This window comes from Agelaius phoeniceus, chromosome 27 (genome assembly GCF_051311805.1).
Source record: "Agelaius phoeniceus isolate bAgePho1 chromosome 27, bAgePho1.hap1, whole genome shotgun sequence".
Classification (NCBI taxonomy): domain Eukaryota; kingdom Metazoa; phylum Chordata; class Aves; order Passeriformes; family Icteridae; genus Agelaius; species Agelaius phoeniceus.
Genome location: NC_135291.1, coordinates 1,912,885 through 1,928,519, shown reverse-complemented (window position 1 = coordinate 1,928,519; position 15,635 = coordinate 1,912,885). Strand labels below are relative to the sequence as shown.

Sequence of the window (15,635 nt, the reverse complement as noted above, 5' to 3'; positions counted from 1 at the left end):
CCAGTGGCTTCCCTCTGCATCTTGGCCCAGTGATCCTCAGACTCAGGACCAGAATCCAAGTCTGGGAATACCTCCTCTCATCCTCCAAGGAGGATGGAGGGCACTTGATGACTGCATGGGGCCTCTTGGGGCAGCCAGAATCTGTTTGTCTGTCTGTTTGTGGGCAGCTGTGGAAGCCAATATGGGCTCCTTCTGGTCGCTGTCATCACCACTTCTGGCTCCAATGTTGTGGGAATGGGAATGGGAGGGACCATCAGGAGGAGTCAAGAGAGGAAGGGGTAGGGTTGGTGTGCACAATGGGGAGGTGATTCCCAATAGAGAGGGGAAGTCCCAACATGGACACACTTCCTGACACAGAAGAGAGGGGCAGGGCGCGATTACAGGAATAGAGAAAGTGGGAGGAGGGTCAGAGGTGTCGTTTTTGGCAGAACAGGGAGGTGACAAAATGGCCATCGCCTTTGTGGGGTCAGCACCATTTTGTGGAGAAAGGGCAGGAAAACTTGGAGAGGGAGAAGACAAAATGGCAGGGCTGGCCACATTCCTGGCACCATCTGGGAGAACAACTGGGGGTAGTAGAACTGGGTACATGGGCATTGGTAAGAGGGTTAGGAGAGAGCCCAAGGCAGCATGGCCAGTGCTGCCCTGGAGAGGGGACAGAGGACACTGGGAGATGTCAGGGTGACGGTAGCAACCCTGCGCCTGCTGGCAGGATCCATCTCCCAATCCTGCCTGAGGCAGGGAAGAGAGTTTAGGGATGCAAGGGGAGGAACGGGGAGAAGGGGTGTTAAACTGGGGTCCCAAATGTTTCCCAACGTTTTCTACAGACTTAGCAATAAGGCCAAAGGATAAAATTTCCCCACTGAAAGATCCCCTTTAACTCAAAGAATGTAGAACCTTTTCCCTATATGGTCCCAGAACTCATTAGAACGGATTCCCTCATAACATCAGGAAAATGCTTGAACAATCAATGAAGAAAACATTTTAAATCTCCCTTTGAAAAATGAAAATTTTCCCCAACAAGGATTCCTTTAACTTGGGTATAAACTTCCCTCTGTGGGTGGATCAGTTTGGCTCCCATCCCCACACTTCTTCCCAACATCCAAGAGCAAAAGAAGGCAAAGGAAAGACAAAAAAGGGTGACCCCCAAATATAGTACTCACATGACAGTGGGTCAACAAAACCTCTCCAGGTTGTCCGTCAGCTTCAACCAATCTTCTCGCCTCAAGAAGGTTGCCGGTCGCCTGTGCGATTCCCCAATAAAACTTAGGAGTCTCCTCTGGGAATTGGCTGCTCTGAACATGGCTCAATTTCAGTAGCAAAAAAGCTACTGAAGACACCTCCAGGAATGCTCCGAACAGGTCCCTGTTCAGGCTGCCAGCTGTCACAAGCCACAAGCCCGTTGGTGGTGGAGAGAGAGGCAGCGGAACTGTGACCTTCCAGAAGTGTCTCCAGTAATGAAGCCGCTCGGTGGCACAGGCACACACACACACAATCACTGCAGCACACACTTCTCTCATAGAATCACCAACGACAAAGAAATGGGAAGGGTCTTTGTATGGACACCAGGGAAGGAGGTTTATTCCAGCCACACCCAAAGGGGCCCAGAGACAAAGATAAAAAGAACAGTGGAAAACCGGATTTAAATACAGGGGAAAAGGGGGGCGGAGCAGAGCATCAGGGCCAATGGGCTGAGGGCTCAGGGCAGTACAGAGGGGAGACAAGGGGTGGCAGCCAATAGGGTAAAGAGGGTGGGACACTGAGGCAATATGGGGCCAATGGATAAGCAGGGAAGGGAGAACATTCAAGGACATATAAATATAAGGAAAAAGGGAAGGAGAGGCCAACAGTCCAACCAGGGAGGTAGAACTGGGTACATTTGCATATACAACAAAGCATCCTGGAAAAGGCTCTGCTCAGTTGCCCTGAACAGGGGAGATTTCTCCAACTTGGGGTCTGTCTGTCTGTCCAAAGGCCTATAATGGCCTTTGTTCTGCAGGCCCACTGGCCTCCACAGATGCTCAGTGGAAAAAGGGGTTTGAAGCTTTGTTTGTGAAATTTGTGGGACATGCAAACCAGAATATTGCAGCCCTCATGACTGACCACCTGGCCGGAGAAGGAAGCCACTCAGACCCTGTTGGGCAAACCCACATTCCTAGTGAGGCCCTTGAGGGTATTACTGAAGCTGTGCATAGCACATTTTTAAAGGTTCCCGATGCTGTGATCCCCCCAAAAGTATTTATTATGTAAAGCAAGGACTGGCGGAGCCTTATATGCAATTCAATGGCTGCTTGAAACAAGCTCTTAAAAGACAAATTGAGAATGACATTGCCAGACAGGTGTTGCTTTCAAAATTAGCTGCTGAAAATGCTAACGAGAATTGTAAAAACTTCTGAAGTCCTTGTCTAAGGAGGAACCCACCCTGCTGTAAATGATAGAGGCATGTAACTACCTGTGTGCCTTCAGCATAGGGCAACCATTACTAATGAACCTTACTGTGGGGGCTGGTATAGCAAATGACTTTGGGTGGAAGGGGCCAACAGCGGGCCTGTTAGCTAAAGGAGTTAGAAGAAAGGTAAGAAGCAAGAAGTTGATAAGGAGCTCTCTCCAAGGCTGTAACTAAGGAGAGCAAGAGAAGTGAGGAATTGAAGAAAGATATGAAGAGAACTTTGCAGCTGGACAAAGTATTTTTTAGAAAGTCAGTTGAAGACACTGTAACTTATCCCCAATGATGTTATGTTGATTTATTGTGGCCAATAGTTAGGGAAGAATTATGTTGATTTATTGTGGCCAATTGTTTATAGTTAGTATAAACAATTAGAAAGTGTATAAAAGGTCAGTCATGTTTGATAATAAAGAGTTGCCATCTGAGACTGCTTGTGGTCTCTGCCTTGTGTCATGACCACCTTGACAGCAACATCTGGTGATCCCGACGTGATTCAACACCCTTAAGAACATACTTGGTCCGGACCCATACAGGGTCCTAGCAACTGGCAGCCATGACTCACTGGGACGTAGTGGGGGAGGCAGTGTTGGTGCAGCTGAGAATGGTGGGTGGAAGCCACAGGGAAGTCCAGACCTGATTTTCTCCTATCAAGACACCTGGAAGTAGGTGAGCCGCCAACTAGTAATAATGGGAAATAATTTATCTAATGAAGAAGAGACTGTTTTGGCTACATGGAAAGTTTTGTTAAGAAATAAGGGAATTAATACTTCAGACTATGCCCTTCATAGTATATTGCTATGGGCTAAATCACAGGATTTTGGCACTGATCCTGACACAGCATTTAGTGTTAAAGCATGGGAAAAAGTCCGGGACGGACTGTCATCTGAGCGGGAGATAAAACTGTTGTTGATCTAGCTGTTACCTGGGGATCGCTTTTTGAGGCATTAAAGGAATGGAAAACAGAGTGAGAACAAGCAGAGCAGGATGCGGATGAAGAATCAGGATGGATAACAGAAACTGATGAGGGGGATGAGGCAGAGCGGGCCTCTGATGGGGAACTTGGTGAATCTATCCTTGAAGAAGGTGCAGGTGCCATGCAAGTTACCAGGCAGGCTACCAAAGCTTCCAGGAAACCTGCCAGAGCTTCTGGGCTGGATGCCAAATCTTCTGGGAAAGCTGCTAAGGCTTCTGGGGAAGCTGCCAAAACTTCTGGGCAAACTGCCACAGTATCTCCCTATCAGACTCCTAAACCTCTTTATGTCACACCTGGGCAGCAGCTCGCCATGTTGCCTGTATATACTACACTGCTGCACCAGGTAGCTGAAATGTCTTTAGCAGAGAGAGAAACCCAGCCGTCTGCCCCCCTGTTTCCCTCTGTTCTAGCCCAGCCATCTGCCCCCTCGCTCCCCTCTGAGCTGCATGAACAATCTCCAAGGTCATATCCTCCGTTACCTGACAGTGACAGTGACAGCGAATCAAGTGATGAGTCGCCCGCAGTAACATCGGAGTTGGGGCAGGGAACTGTTGACAGTTCACCTTCTAATAGCTCCAGCCTTATTGCCCCATGGACTTTGCCCCCATGTCAAGTAACTGGGCTTCCTCGACACCCTCAGGAGTTTTGGGAATTTGTTAGGAAGAAAGCAGCTGAAGAAAAGAATTGGGACATGATAGAAAGATTAGGTGCTCCAAGAGTACCTCAGGAGAACAGTGCTAATGCAAATGTTGCCTGTGATAACCCTATGGCTTCTCCAGTTTTTAAAGCAGCTCCTGGAACAGGGCAGGGTGACAGTCATCATGTCTTTGCCTGGAGGGTTGTGCAAGATCTCCAATCAAAAGTGGCTCAGTATGGTATTAATTCCTCAGAGGTAATGCAATTAATATGTGTAATTAATGCAGATATGCTTGCACCTTATGACATCATGCATATTGCTACTATTTCATTCCAGCCAGTACAATACAGTGTATTTCAAGACACTTGGAGGCGAGCGGCTGAACGCACAGCTCTAACAAATATGCAGTTGCCTCAACACGACCCTCATCATGCTGTGAGTGTTGATGCCCTACTGGGCACTGGGCCTTTTGCCAATCCAGATTTACAGGCAAGGTGGGATCCTTCGATTTTGGCACAAGCTCTGAAAATTGGCATGAGTGCTTTAATTAAATCAATGGAAATGGCAGCTCCAAAACAGAGATATGATACTATACAAGAAGGGATGAGAGAACCATTTTTGCAATTTGTGGAAGAGCTTGCTGCAGCTACTGAAAAACAGGTAGATGATGAATCTTTGCAACACAAATTCTGTATACATTTGGCTAAAGAAAATGCAAACTCAGACTGCAGAAAGATTATTGACACTTTACCTGGGGAACCCACATTGCCTGAAATGATTACTGCTTGCTCAAAAGTTGGTTCAGTAGACCATAAAATAGCAGCTCTTGCTGCAGTGCTAAGACCTTCATTGAAATGCTATAATTGTGGACAGCAAGGGCACGTAAGGGCACAGTGTAATACCCAGAAAAAACATCTAAGTCAAATGCAAACAGCAATGTTGTGTGCAATCATTGTGCTAAATTTGGGCACTATGCTAAACAATGCAGGAGTAAATATCATGCAAATGGTCAGCTGTTGCCAGGAAGCAAGAAGAAGAGCATTGTTTGATTTGCTCTCAGGCATCACTTCTTCTACTGATGAGAGGCAATTGACCCCAGCAGCAAAAAAGACCCTAGAAGAAATTGAATTAGCCTTAGCACACACATTTGTTAACAGGATAGATACCTCTGATGGTGTTCAGTTGTTTATTTTGAAGGACCATGAAATACCATGTGGAATGCTGTGTCAATGGAATGATAACTGGGAAGATCAACTGCATATTCTGGAATGGATATTATTATCTTTCAGATCTCAGAAAACAGCTCCAGGACTTTATGAGCTTTTTGCAGATATTATCATCAAGGGCCGCAGGTGTTGTCATGAGATTTTGGGACACGACCCTGTGACCATTGTAATACCTGTACAACAGTGGTATTTTGAATGGTGCTTTCAAAATATTAAAAGCTCATAATAATAATGAGCTTTTATGATTTTGATTATCATAAAAATGATAAATTATAATATATTATAAAATAAATGATAATTATAATAAATGATAATGATAATAATAAATAAATGATAATTTTGATTATATAAAATAATAATGAGTTACAATCTGCCTTATCTTGTTTTACAGGCCAAATAAAATGCCATTTGCCTTCTCATCCTGTTCTAAAACTGGCCAAAGAAATTCCTTTTGAAGGGAAACAAATTTGTTCTCCCGTTCCAGTGGAAGGTATAACAGTTTTTACAGATGGATCTGGGAAAATGGGAAAAGCAGCTGTGGCTTGGAGAAAGGATGATCACTGCTAATATGAGACAATTATTCAGCAAGGATCTCCTCAACTGGTTGAACTTTGTGCTGTTTTTTTGGCTTTTACTTTATTTCTTGATTCTGTAAATATAGTTACTGATTCCATTTATGTTGCCAATTTGGTTAAGCATTTAGATCAAGCAGTGTTGCATAATATTCAAGAGAAGCCATTGTTTATCATGTTAGTGAAGTCATGGACAGTTATTTATTGGTGCTCGAAAGCATCCTTACTTCATCATGTACATTCATGGCCATACATCATTACCGGGATTTTTTTTTTTAAGGCAATGCCTATGTAGATTCTCTAGTAGCTGCTGCTGCAATCAAAACTGTACCCAATGTGTTGCAGTAGACAATTTTATCTCATCAATTTTTTCACCAGAGTGCTCAAGCTTTACAGCAGCAATTCAAATTGTCTCCTGGTGAAACAAAATCAATTCTTTCTTCTTGTCCTGACTGTCACATGACTCATGTCACTCAATATTATGGTACCAACCCTAGGGGTCTCTCTGCTTTAGAGGAATGGCAAACTGATGTTACTGAAATGCCAGAATTTGGTCGCCCAAAGTATGTTCATGTCACAGCTGATACTTTTTCTCATGCAATGGTTGTTTCAGCATTCACAGGAGAAAAGACTTGTGATGCTATTTGTCATTTTTATCATGCTTTTTCTGTCCTAGGTGTTCCGTGTCACGTAAAAACAGATAACAGCCCAGCATATGCTTCGCAGAAAATGCAAGCATTCTTTCGTGCTTGGGGCATTGAGTATTCAACAGGCATTCCCCATGTCCCCACAGGCCAAGCAATCATTGAAAGGGCTCACGGTCTTCTTAAACGTCAGGTTCAAAAACAAAAAGGGGGAATGCAACAGGAGTCACCTCAAGTGAGATTAGAGAAAGCTGTTTATGTGTTAAACTTTTTGCGTCCCCTACCTGACTCACAGTTATCTCCAATCTTTTACCATTTTCCCTCTTTGAATTCTAAGCAACCAGATTTCTGTAGAAATGTCAAGGTATGGGTCAAGGATTTAATTACTGGTATGTGGTCTGGTCCAGTGGAACTGATAACCTGGGGGAGGGGTTATGCTTGTGTTTTGACAGATAATGGTACTTGATGGGTTCCTGCTTGCTGTGTTAAACCTTATCTGGAGTGTGGGAACTCAGCACATCGTTCCCGATGTCCAGAGATGCCAGGAGAACCCTTGGGGGTCTCGGAAATCCTGGAATGTTGCCAAGAGTGTTTGGTGGCTTGATTTTGATCCATCCACAGAAGTGACAGCAGTTTGAGGACATGAGAATCACTTTCGAGTGAAGGGTGTAAAAGGGACACATTTAGAGGGTGGAAATATAAACTTTAAGGTTTTTGGTACAGGGGAGTTATGGAGACAAGATGGAGGGATCAGGGCGTGTCTCGTCCTTCTTCTTTCTTCTTCTTGTCTTCCATCTCCTGTGGTGATGTTGGCACTTGGGGATTGGTTTATGGTGAAGGTGCACTTGCTAACATGGGTGAAAAGTATTGGAAAATAAAGGTAAATATCATGTACGTAGATTTTAGTATAAAAAGACAAGACTGCCCCGTGGGTGGTCAGAGTGCCCTTGGCTGCCTTGCAGATCAGACCTCTGTTGGGCAGACAGAAAATTTTGTAGATAAGAAACAATAAACAATCTGAAGACCGAAAAGCTGAAGAGTCCAGACTCGTCCTTTGCATCACGTGCCACCCAAGAACCACCCTACCCGTGTCCGGGCAGAGACAGACAGCCGAACCCGACAGTGGAGCTCACTGGAAGGGACAGGATGGATGGTTCTGCAGCTGAAGCAGAACGTGAAGATGACACTGGCTAAGGCCATATATCAGGACATATATTTCATCAGTTTTAATGTGCATTCATAGTAATTAAAGGGTGTGGTTTTGGTTTGCACTGATCAGGACAATGCAGGTTTTTGGAATCTTTGTTCTAGTATTCCTGCATCTCCTTTTGAGCACTTGGGGTGGTTATAGTTTAAGGTTTGAGTATTAGACATAAAACTTTATAGGATAAAGTAGTTAAGAAATTTAAAAGCACTTATAGATGAAGGACAGGGACGATTGTATTAAGAATGAGAATGTTAATTTTGTTGATGGTTGTGATTGTTGTTTTGTGCTTCCCGTCGGCTGGGATTTTTGCAAAGGGCCCTGAAAAAATCCATAGCAGCTGTATTTACAGTTCAAAAACACAAAGGAGGAATTGTGAAAGGGGCTAACAGAAGGCCTGTTAGCTAAAGGAGTGAGAAGAAAGCTGAGAAGCAAGAAGAAGCTGATGAGGAGCTGTCTTCAAGGCTGTAACTAAGGAGAGCAAGAGAAGTGAGGAATTAAAGAAAGATAAGAAGAGAACTTTGCAGCTGGACAAAGTATTTTTTAGAAAGTTAGCTGAAGTCACTGTAACTTTTCACCAATGATGTTATGTTGATTTATTCTGGCCAATAGTTAGGGTTGAAGTAGTATAAACTATTAGAAAGGGTATAAAAGGTCAGCCATGTTTGAAAATAAAGAGTTGCCATATGAGACTGCTTGTGGTCTTTGCTTTGTGTCGTGACCACCTTGACAGTGACACCTTTGCAGCTTTGAAGACTATGCCGGGAGACCCCTGAACGTGCTTTAGGGTCAGGAAATCTGGGCATTTGAAAAAGGAGTGCTTTGGAAAGAGGGAGGCCAGATCCAAAGCTCCTAGTATTTGCCCTCGGTGCCGTAATGGAAGGCATTATGCTAATCAACAATGTTCCAAGTCATGGATTTTGAAGAGTATTTGATATTGGGAAACAGGAGCTGAAGCGCGGAGCAGCACTGCACACAGACACAAATGCTCCAGCCGATGCCTCAGAGCAGACCACAGCAAGCCCCAGCCCAGCCGCCACAAGAAGCCTTTGCCTGACCATTGCCAATTTACAACCATCCACACACCAAGGAGTGCCACACAGGACCTGGCAACCTCCATCACATTAACATTACTTAAGTCATCAGTTCATTTGCTTCCCACAGGAGTTTTAGGACAATCCAGGCAGCGTATGCATGCATTGTTTTTAGGTTGGTCATCCACCTCTTTGATGGGACTTTTTGTTCTCCCTGGGGTTATAGACTCTGGCCCTGATAATGGGATTATGATCATGGCCTGGACACTCCAACTGCCTTTCACTGTTCCCCAAGGAACTTGAATAGCTCAATTGATTTTATTTCCCCAAACCATGAGCATACCTTTCACAGATGTAATGTGAAAAAGGGGGATTTGGGTCTACTGGAACACCCTAAGTATGCTGGGTAAAACCTATATTAGAACAATGCCCCACATGGTGTACCCTGACATTAAAAGGGCAAAAGATAACACTTGACAGCCTCATAGACACAGGGGTTGAAGTTACAGTTATCTCTCAAGCCAAATGGCCCTCACAATGGTCCCTTGCTAAAGTGCTCCAGGCACTTTCAGGCATTGGAGGAAGCAGCCGCAGCTGTCAAACCCACCACTGGATACAGATCAAAGGGCCCGAGGGACACCGTGCCTCAATCATACTGTTTGTATTACCAGTACCAATGGTACCGTGGTGGGGGATGATCTCTCCCAATGGGGCTTTAGGATTCAATCAGCTTTTTAAAGGGGGCCGTTGGAGAGCGACACTTTAACCTGGAAAACAGGGAAAATGGTTTGGGTGGATCAATGGCCCCTACCATTGCAAAAACTTTGTGTATTAACAGAGTCGGTGGAACAACAACTCCAGAAAGGGCATTTTGTCCCTTGGAATTCTCCTGTGTTATCAAAAAACAAACTGGCAAATGGCGTTTGCTCCATGACCTTTGAAAAATTAATGTAGCTACGGAGGACACAGAGGCCTTACAGCCTGGTGTCCCATCTCCTACCGTGATTCCCTGAAATTGGCACTTGACTGTCATTGATTTAATAGATTGGTTTTTTTAAACTCCTTTGCATCCTGATGATGCTCCTAAATTTTCCTTTTCTGTTCCAAGCACAAACATGCAGGTGCCCTTACAGCGATATCACTGGATAGTTTTACCTCAGGGCATGAAAAACAGCTGTACTATTTGCCAGTGGTGTATTGCTAGGTCCTCAATTCTGTTAATCAACCAATGTTCTTTTGTACCATTCTCTGGATGATATTGTTGTTGCAGCTGAACAACAGGAAGTCATGGAGAAAGCCTTAGTTAGCCCTTGTCACCAAAGCTGTAAATCAGGCAGGGCTTGGCATAGCTCCCAAAAGGTACAAAAACATCCTTTGTGGAGGTGTTTGGGGTGGTGCATTGGAGTCTCTTCAATTTATCCCCAAGCTCTGCAAATTCAGACAAATATTTGCACCTTACATGATGCACAAAAATGTTTGGGAACAATCAACTGGGTGCACTCCTTGTTAGGGATTTCAAATACAAAGCTAAAAGTCCTTTGTTTGAATGATTAAAAGGAGATTCAGACCTTTTATCACCTAGACAACTTACATTTCAAGTTCAGCAGGCGCTGCAATGCCCAACTGATGTCATAATAAACCAACAAGCTGCACACTGGGCACCTGAGCTGCTTTTCTTTTTAATAATCTTGCATCCAGCAAAACAGCCCCATGCCTTGATGTTTCAATGGGACCCCAATGCACCAGACTCTTTGTTTATCACTGAATGGATTTACTTACGCCCCAAATGACTAAAACCATCAGTACCCAACATGAAATGATGGCCCAACTGGTTGTTAAGGCCTGACAGAGACTCGTTTCTCTTGCAGGAGGGGAATTTTCCACTATTTTCCTACCTTTAACCACCTTTTATTTGAATTGGATATTTCAGGAATCAGAGGCTCTTCAGCTGGCCTTTGCTGAATTCAGTGGACAAATCTCAATACATCCTCCAAAACATGAGCTGTTTTAACAGCTTTTAAAAGCTTTTTTTAAGCTTTCATAATTTTTTTCAATTGACAGAGAAACCCAAGAGGAGTGAGGTTCCACTTCAAGCCTTAACAGTATTCACAGATGGTTCTGGTCACACTCAGAAATCCGTGGTAGTATGGAGAGACCCCTCTTCTAGTGCCTGGAGAGCAGATGTATCCACAGCTCAGGGGTCCCCCCAATTTGTTGAACTTGCTGCTGTTGTCAGAGCTTTTCAAAAATATTCTGTTCCTTTCAATCTGGTTACAGATTCAGCTTATATTGCAGGAATAGTGATGAGAGCCAAAGCATCAGTTTTGAAAGAGGTTGAAAATTCACAGCATTTTTAATGGTTGCAGCTCCTTGTTTTTTCCTTAGAAAATTGAACATTTCCTTACTTTGTTATGCATATTTGTTCACATACAGACCGTCCCAGATTTTTAGCTAATGGGGAACAGGCAAGCTGACCTTTTAACAATGCCTGTACAACAATCTGTTCTACCTAATAAGATAGAACAGGCTAAATTGATTCATTCGTTTTTTCACCAAAATGGTGTCACTTTGATTTGGCACTTTGGCATTAGTAAAGCCCAAGCTTCAAGAATTATTGCTGTTTGTCCTGGCTGCCAATGGTGCTGTTTTCTCTCTATTGCAGGAAGTATTAATCCCAGAGGGCTTCAGAGCCTTCAAGTCTGGCATCAGACGTTACCCATTTTTCTGAATATGGTCATTTAAAATACATTCATTCCTCTATTGATACCTTTTCTGCTGCTCTTTTTGAATCTGCCCATTCAGGGAAAACAGCTTACGATGTCTCTAGACACTTCACTGCTGCTTTTGCCATTCTTGGTATACATCTGAAGTAAAGACAATGGCCCAGTTTATATTTCCTGTCGAGTTGCTAAATCTTTTGCCTTATGGGGAATTATGTACAAAACAGGTATTTCCTCATTCCCCAACAGGCCAATCTGTCATGGGCTCATGGCTCCCTCAAACATCTCTTGGTACAACATAAGGGGGGGCCAGAGATGGCAACCCTGCCAAGAGACTGCAGAAAGCCCTTTATGTGATCAACTTTTTGAATTGTTCTTTGATGGACCCCAACCCACGAATTGTTCGACATTTTAATCGTAATTCACAATTGCAAAAGGAAAAACCCCCTGCCTTAGTGAAGGATCCAGAATCCAGTATGATATTGGGGCCTTATCCTTAGGCCACCTGGGGTAGAGGTTTTGCTTGTGTCTCCACAGAGAATGGTCCTGAGTGGATTCCAGCAAAGAATGTGAAGCTGTTTTTAAGAATCTTTGAGTGCATCACCTGAAGATTCACCTTGAACACCAACATTGGCGGAGAACCCTTGTGAACAGGACCTCACCATCACACCAGTGCCTGTTTAACCTCTAACAGACTTATGCCCTTGGGAAAATGGTTAAGATTACCCAGTGGTATCAGGGTTTACAGGGCTAGGAGAACTTCTGGAGGACTGGAAACTTGGTGGATAGATAAGAAATTTATTTAAATTAGGCTTCTATGTATTAGGCATTGTATTATGTATTGTTATGGTTATTCCTTGTATTTACACTGTGTGAAAAAATTAATAGACAAGTCACTCAAGAGAGTATTTTTGGTTGAACAGATAGGAGGAGGTATGGGGAATAAAAGACAGTACAGTGGAACTGATAAAGGGGCCATATCTGAGGCCTGATTGAGCGGAAACCATGGGAAAGACAGACACAGATCAAGGTTCCCTGGGCAAGAAGTGATCAAGAAACATGTTGCGAGACTTTGTGATGTTACCAGGTGACCTGATATCATGAAGAATGTGTAACTAATGGGAAATTGTTACCAAAAATGGAGCCCTATATAACTACCATACAAGTAAAACCCTATATAAACCCCTGGTATACTCAATAAAACTGGCTTCTGATCTAAAGTCAGATGTCCCTGTCATTAACCCCCTTAGGTGGGGGGAAGATGTTGGAGATTCCTTTCCTTTCTCTTTGTCCTGCTGTGATTTGGTTGGTAATAAATTCACTCCCTGTCTCAGGCTGGCTCTATTTTGCCAATGCTGGTGCTCAGGGTGGGATCTCTCCCATTCCTGCTCTCAACTCCCAGGGCTCTCCACAGCCAATCAGAGAATGTGATGAACAAGAGTCAGCCAATCAGAGAGAGCAGTTCTGATGAGTCACCAGTTGCTGGGCAGACCCACAGCACCCAATGTTCCCTGGACCCCACCCTCCCTGCTCAGTCACACCCCAATCCTCCCTGCGCAATCACAGGAGGTCCCAGTCAGGTGCAAGGCCACGGGAAGGGGCTGCAGCTGCCACTGGCTCAGGAGCTCTGAGGGCAGAAAAAAGGGGGTGACACCGGGATGGGGGACACTGGCAGGACTTCCCTTAATGGTGCCTCCATTTGTGTTGGACCAAGTGAGAGCTTCTGGAGAATCTCTTCCCACACACAGGACACTCATTGGGCCTCTCCCCAGTGTGGATGTGCCTGTGGGTGACGAGGGTGGAGTTGCGCCTGAAGCCCTTCCCGCAGTCGGGGCAGTGGAAGGGCCTCTCCTCAGTGTGAATCTGCTGATGTACTGAAGCACAGACAGACAACTCTTCAACTAATTAAAGTTGAAAAGAAGGGTATTTTATCGCAGCACTGGACACATGAGGAATCATTTCCAAATGCATGTGCGAGGAGTTGCAGACTCCCGCTCTCTATTTATACAGAAAAGGTTTTACATATCCAAGCAGTTTCTAAGGATGCATAATACATAATCATTACCTGCCCACTTTGTATTATAATCAGCTGAACATCTAATATGGCTGTGCAACTGTACTCCCTTAATCGGGTCAGTGGGATTTTGAAATAAGGGAATGGACATATGGGAGGAAGAAAGCTGTCTTCCTCATGGTAAACTCTTCACCCATGGCCAGTTTGCAGGATTTTTTGATCTGCTGGTCACAGTCCAAGCCTCTCCTAGCTGTTTGATTACTCTTAAGGCAAGATATTTCTATGGTCTCTGCTCCTTCACAATTGCTACAGCTATCCCTGTCACTCCTAGCTTTACTTTTCTAATATATTTGTTACTCTTTAACTAAGGTATGTGATTTTTGCTAGCTAACTTAACTTCTTAACTAATTTTAAAATCTTAACTAAAATAAGTAATCTTCTACTATCTCAATTATATTCTCAGCTGACCCCTGGACTCATCCACAGTTTTCAATTATCGTAAATACATTTCCAGCTGATCCCTTGAGTCATTACGATGAGATTGGAGCTGCTCAGAAACCACTTCCTACACTCGGGACACTCATAGGGCCTCTCCCCAGTGTGGATCTTGCAGTGATTGATGAGGTTGGAGCTCCACCCAAAGCCCTTCCCACACTCCCCACACTTGTAGGGCCGTTTCCCCATGTGGATCACCTGGAGCCAGATCACATCTGAGCTCCAGAGCTCCGGCTGAAGCCCTTCCCACATTCCAAGCACTTGTGGGGCTTCTCCCTGCCATGAGGCTTCTCCACCGCCTCTGAGTTCTGAATGAATCTCTGGCTGTCTTCTGGACACAGGGGGCATCTTTCCTCCTCACAGCTCCCAGGGCTGGGTTTGCAACCCCTCCTTGTGTGGGATCTCCAGGGCTTATCCTCCCCCTTGGATTTCCATGCCATGGGGCTGCTCAAAACGGCCTCTCCCATGAGGTTCTGCAGCAGGGATTTGCTCTCCCTGGTCTCCATCTGCAGCTCAGTGCCTGGGAAGGAAAGGAAAGAAAAGGAGAGGAAGGAATGAGGAAGGAAGAAGGACAGAATGAGAAGGGGAAGGAGCTGTGGACAAGGACAGGATGGGATTTGCCTCTGTGCCAGAGGGAAGGGGAAGGAGATCCCCCCAGTTCATCCTTGGCAGGACGGCATTGGTAGCGGGGTTGTCCTGCAGCCAGAGGAAATGTTGGGCTGAGACATGAAACAGAGGAGAGGGGGAAAGGGGCAGTGACTTCCTCCTTGCCTGCCTCAGTGTCCCAGGCCATCTTCCTTTTCCTCGCAGCCTCCTCCAGCTCCATCCAGACAAAGATTGGGATTGACAAATCCTGGCTTGGGGGTAAAACAACAGGTGAGGCCCTTGGTCCTGCTTCCCAAGCCCAGCTCAAGAAGTAACCGCCCTGTTCGCAGTTGGATGGGCCCAGACCCTGCTCATCTCCAGCCTCCCCCACCCCTCCAGGCTGCCAGGATCCCCCAGCTCCAGGATTGGCCTTTGCTGCTCTCCCCACTCTGATGCCAATGTCCCCCCCAAAACTGGTACCACCTCCCCAGCCAGTACAGACCATTTGCCACAGGAACTCTCCACAAGTCTCCAGAGGGGCATCTGCGTCTCACCTTTGGATTCCTGCAAGATCCTAACATCCCCTCCTCTGAAAAAAAGAAAAAAAAAAAACAATGGATCTAGGGCGAGCTCCCCCTCCCCGCTCACCTGTGGGATCTGGGGGATCAATGCTGCCAGGGCCAGGGGAGCTGCAGACTAGAGGGCGGGTGGGAAAATGGCCATGCTTCTGCTGGGGCTCCTCCTCTTCCTCCTCCTGTTCCTGCTCCTGCTCCTCCTTTTCCCCATCCTCCTCCTCCTCCTCTCCCTCCTCTTCCTATTGCTCTTCCTTCCCTGCCCACTCCAAATCCCACCTCTCCCTCATGGCTGCAGCACCACCAGCATTTGGGTGGAGGGAATGCCCCATGAGCCCCCCAGGGATGGGCAGGGGGCTTGGGGACCCACCCAGTGTGGATCCATTCCCCCCCAGAGCCCCAGGGAATCACTCCAGGAATCGAATGATGGGGACACAATGGCATCCCCACCTTTCCCTCCCCATACCCATCATTCCTCCAACCCAAAGACCCCTCCTAACTCAATTGGGGGTGCCA

General features: G+C 45.5%; 3 protein-coding genes across 27 annotated transcripts in view; 2 read left to right on the top strand and 1 right to left on the bottom strand.

Annotated features, from left to right (window-relative positions):
• The window catches only part of LOC143695939 (uncharacterized), a 49,536-nt gene extending 41,147 nt beyond the window's left edge, over positions 1–8,389 (top strand). The window contains exon 4 of the mRNA XM_077191175.1: positions 5,671–8,389. The gene's annotated coding sequence lies outside the window, so the exon portion shown is untranslated. The remainder of the gene's footprint in view (positions 1–5,670) is intronic.
• LOC143695926 (uncharacterized) overlaps positions 1–15,635 on the top strand; it is a 129,992-nt gene that overhangs the window by 60,520 nt on the left and 53,837 nt on the right. The gene's annotated exons all lie outside the window — the stretch shown is intronic.
• Positions 13,359–15,635, bottom strand: part of LOC129132025 (uncharacterized) — a 261,039-nt gene continuing 258,762 nt past the window's right edge. For 7 of the 23 annotated variants that reach the window (XR_013185379.1, XR_013185381.1, XR_013185380.1 and 4 more), the window contains 2 exons: positions 14,734–15,136; positions 14,011–14,482 (listed from right to left, as the gene is read on the bottom strand). Coding sequence is in view for 1 of the 23 variants with exons in the window: in XM_077191154.1 (XP_077047269.1) it covers positions 13,957–14,164 (208 nt within the window). In the remaining 22 variants the exon portion in view is untranslated. Of the gene's footprint in view, positions 14,483–14,733; positions 15,137–15,635 lie in introns of all 23 variants that reach the window. The other 16 variants (XR_013185390.1, XR_013185391.1, XR_013185386.1 and 13 more) reach the window with 5 other exon arrangements.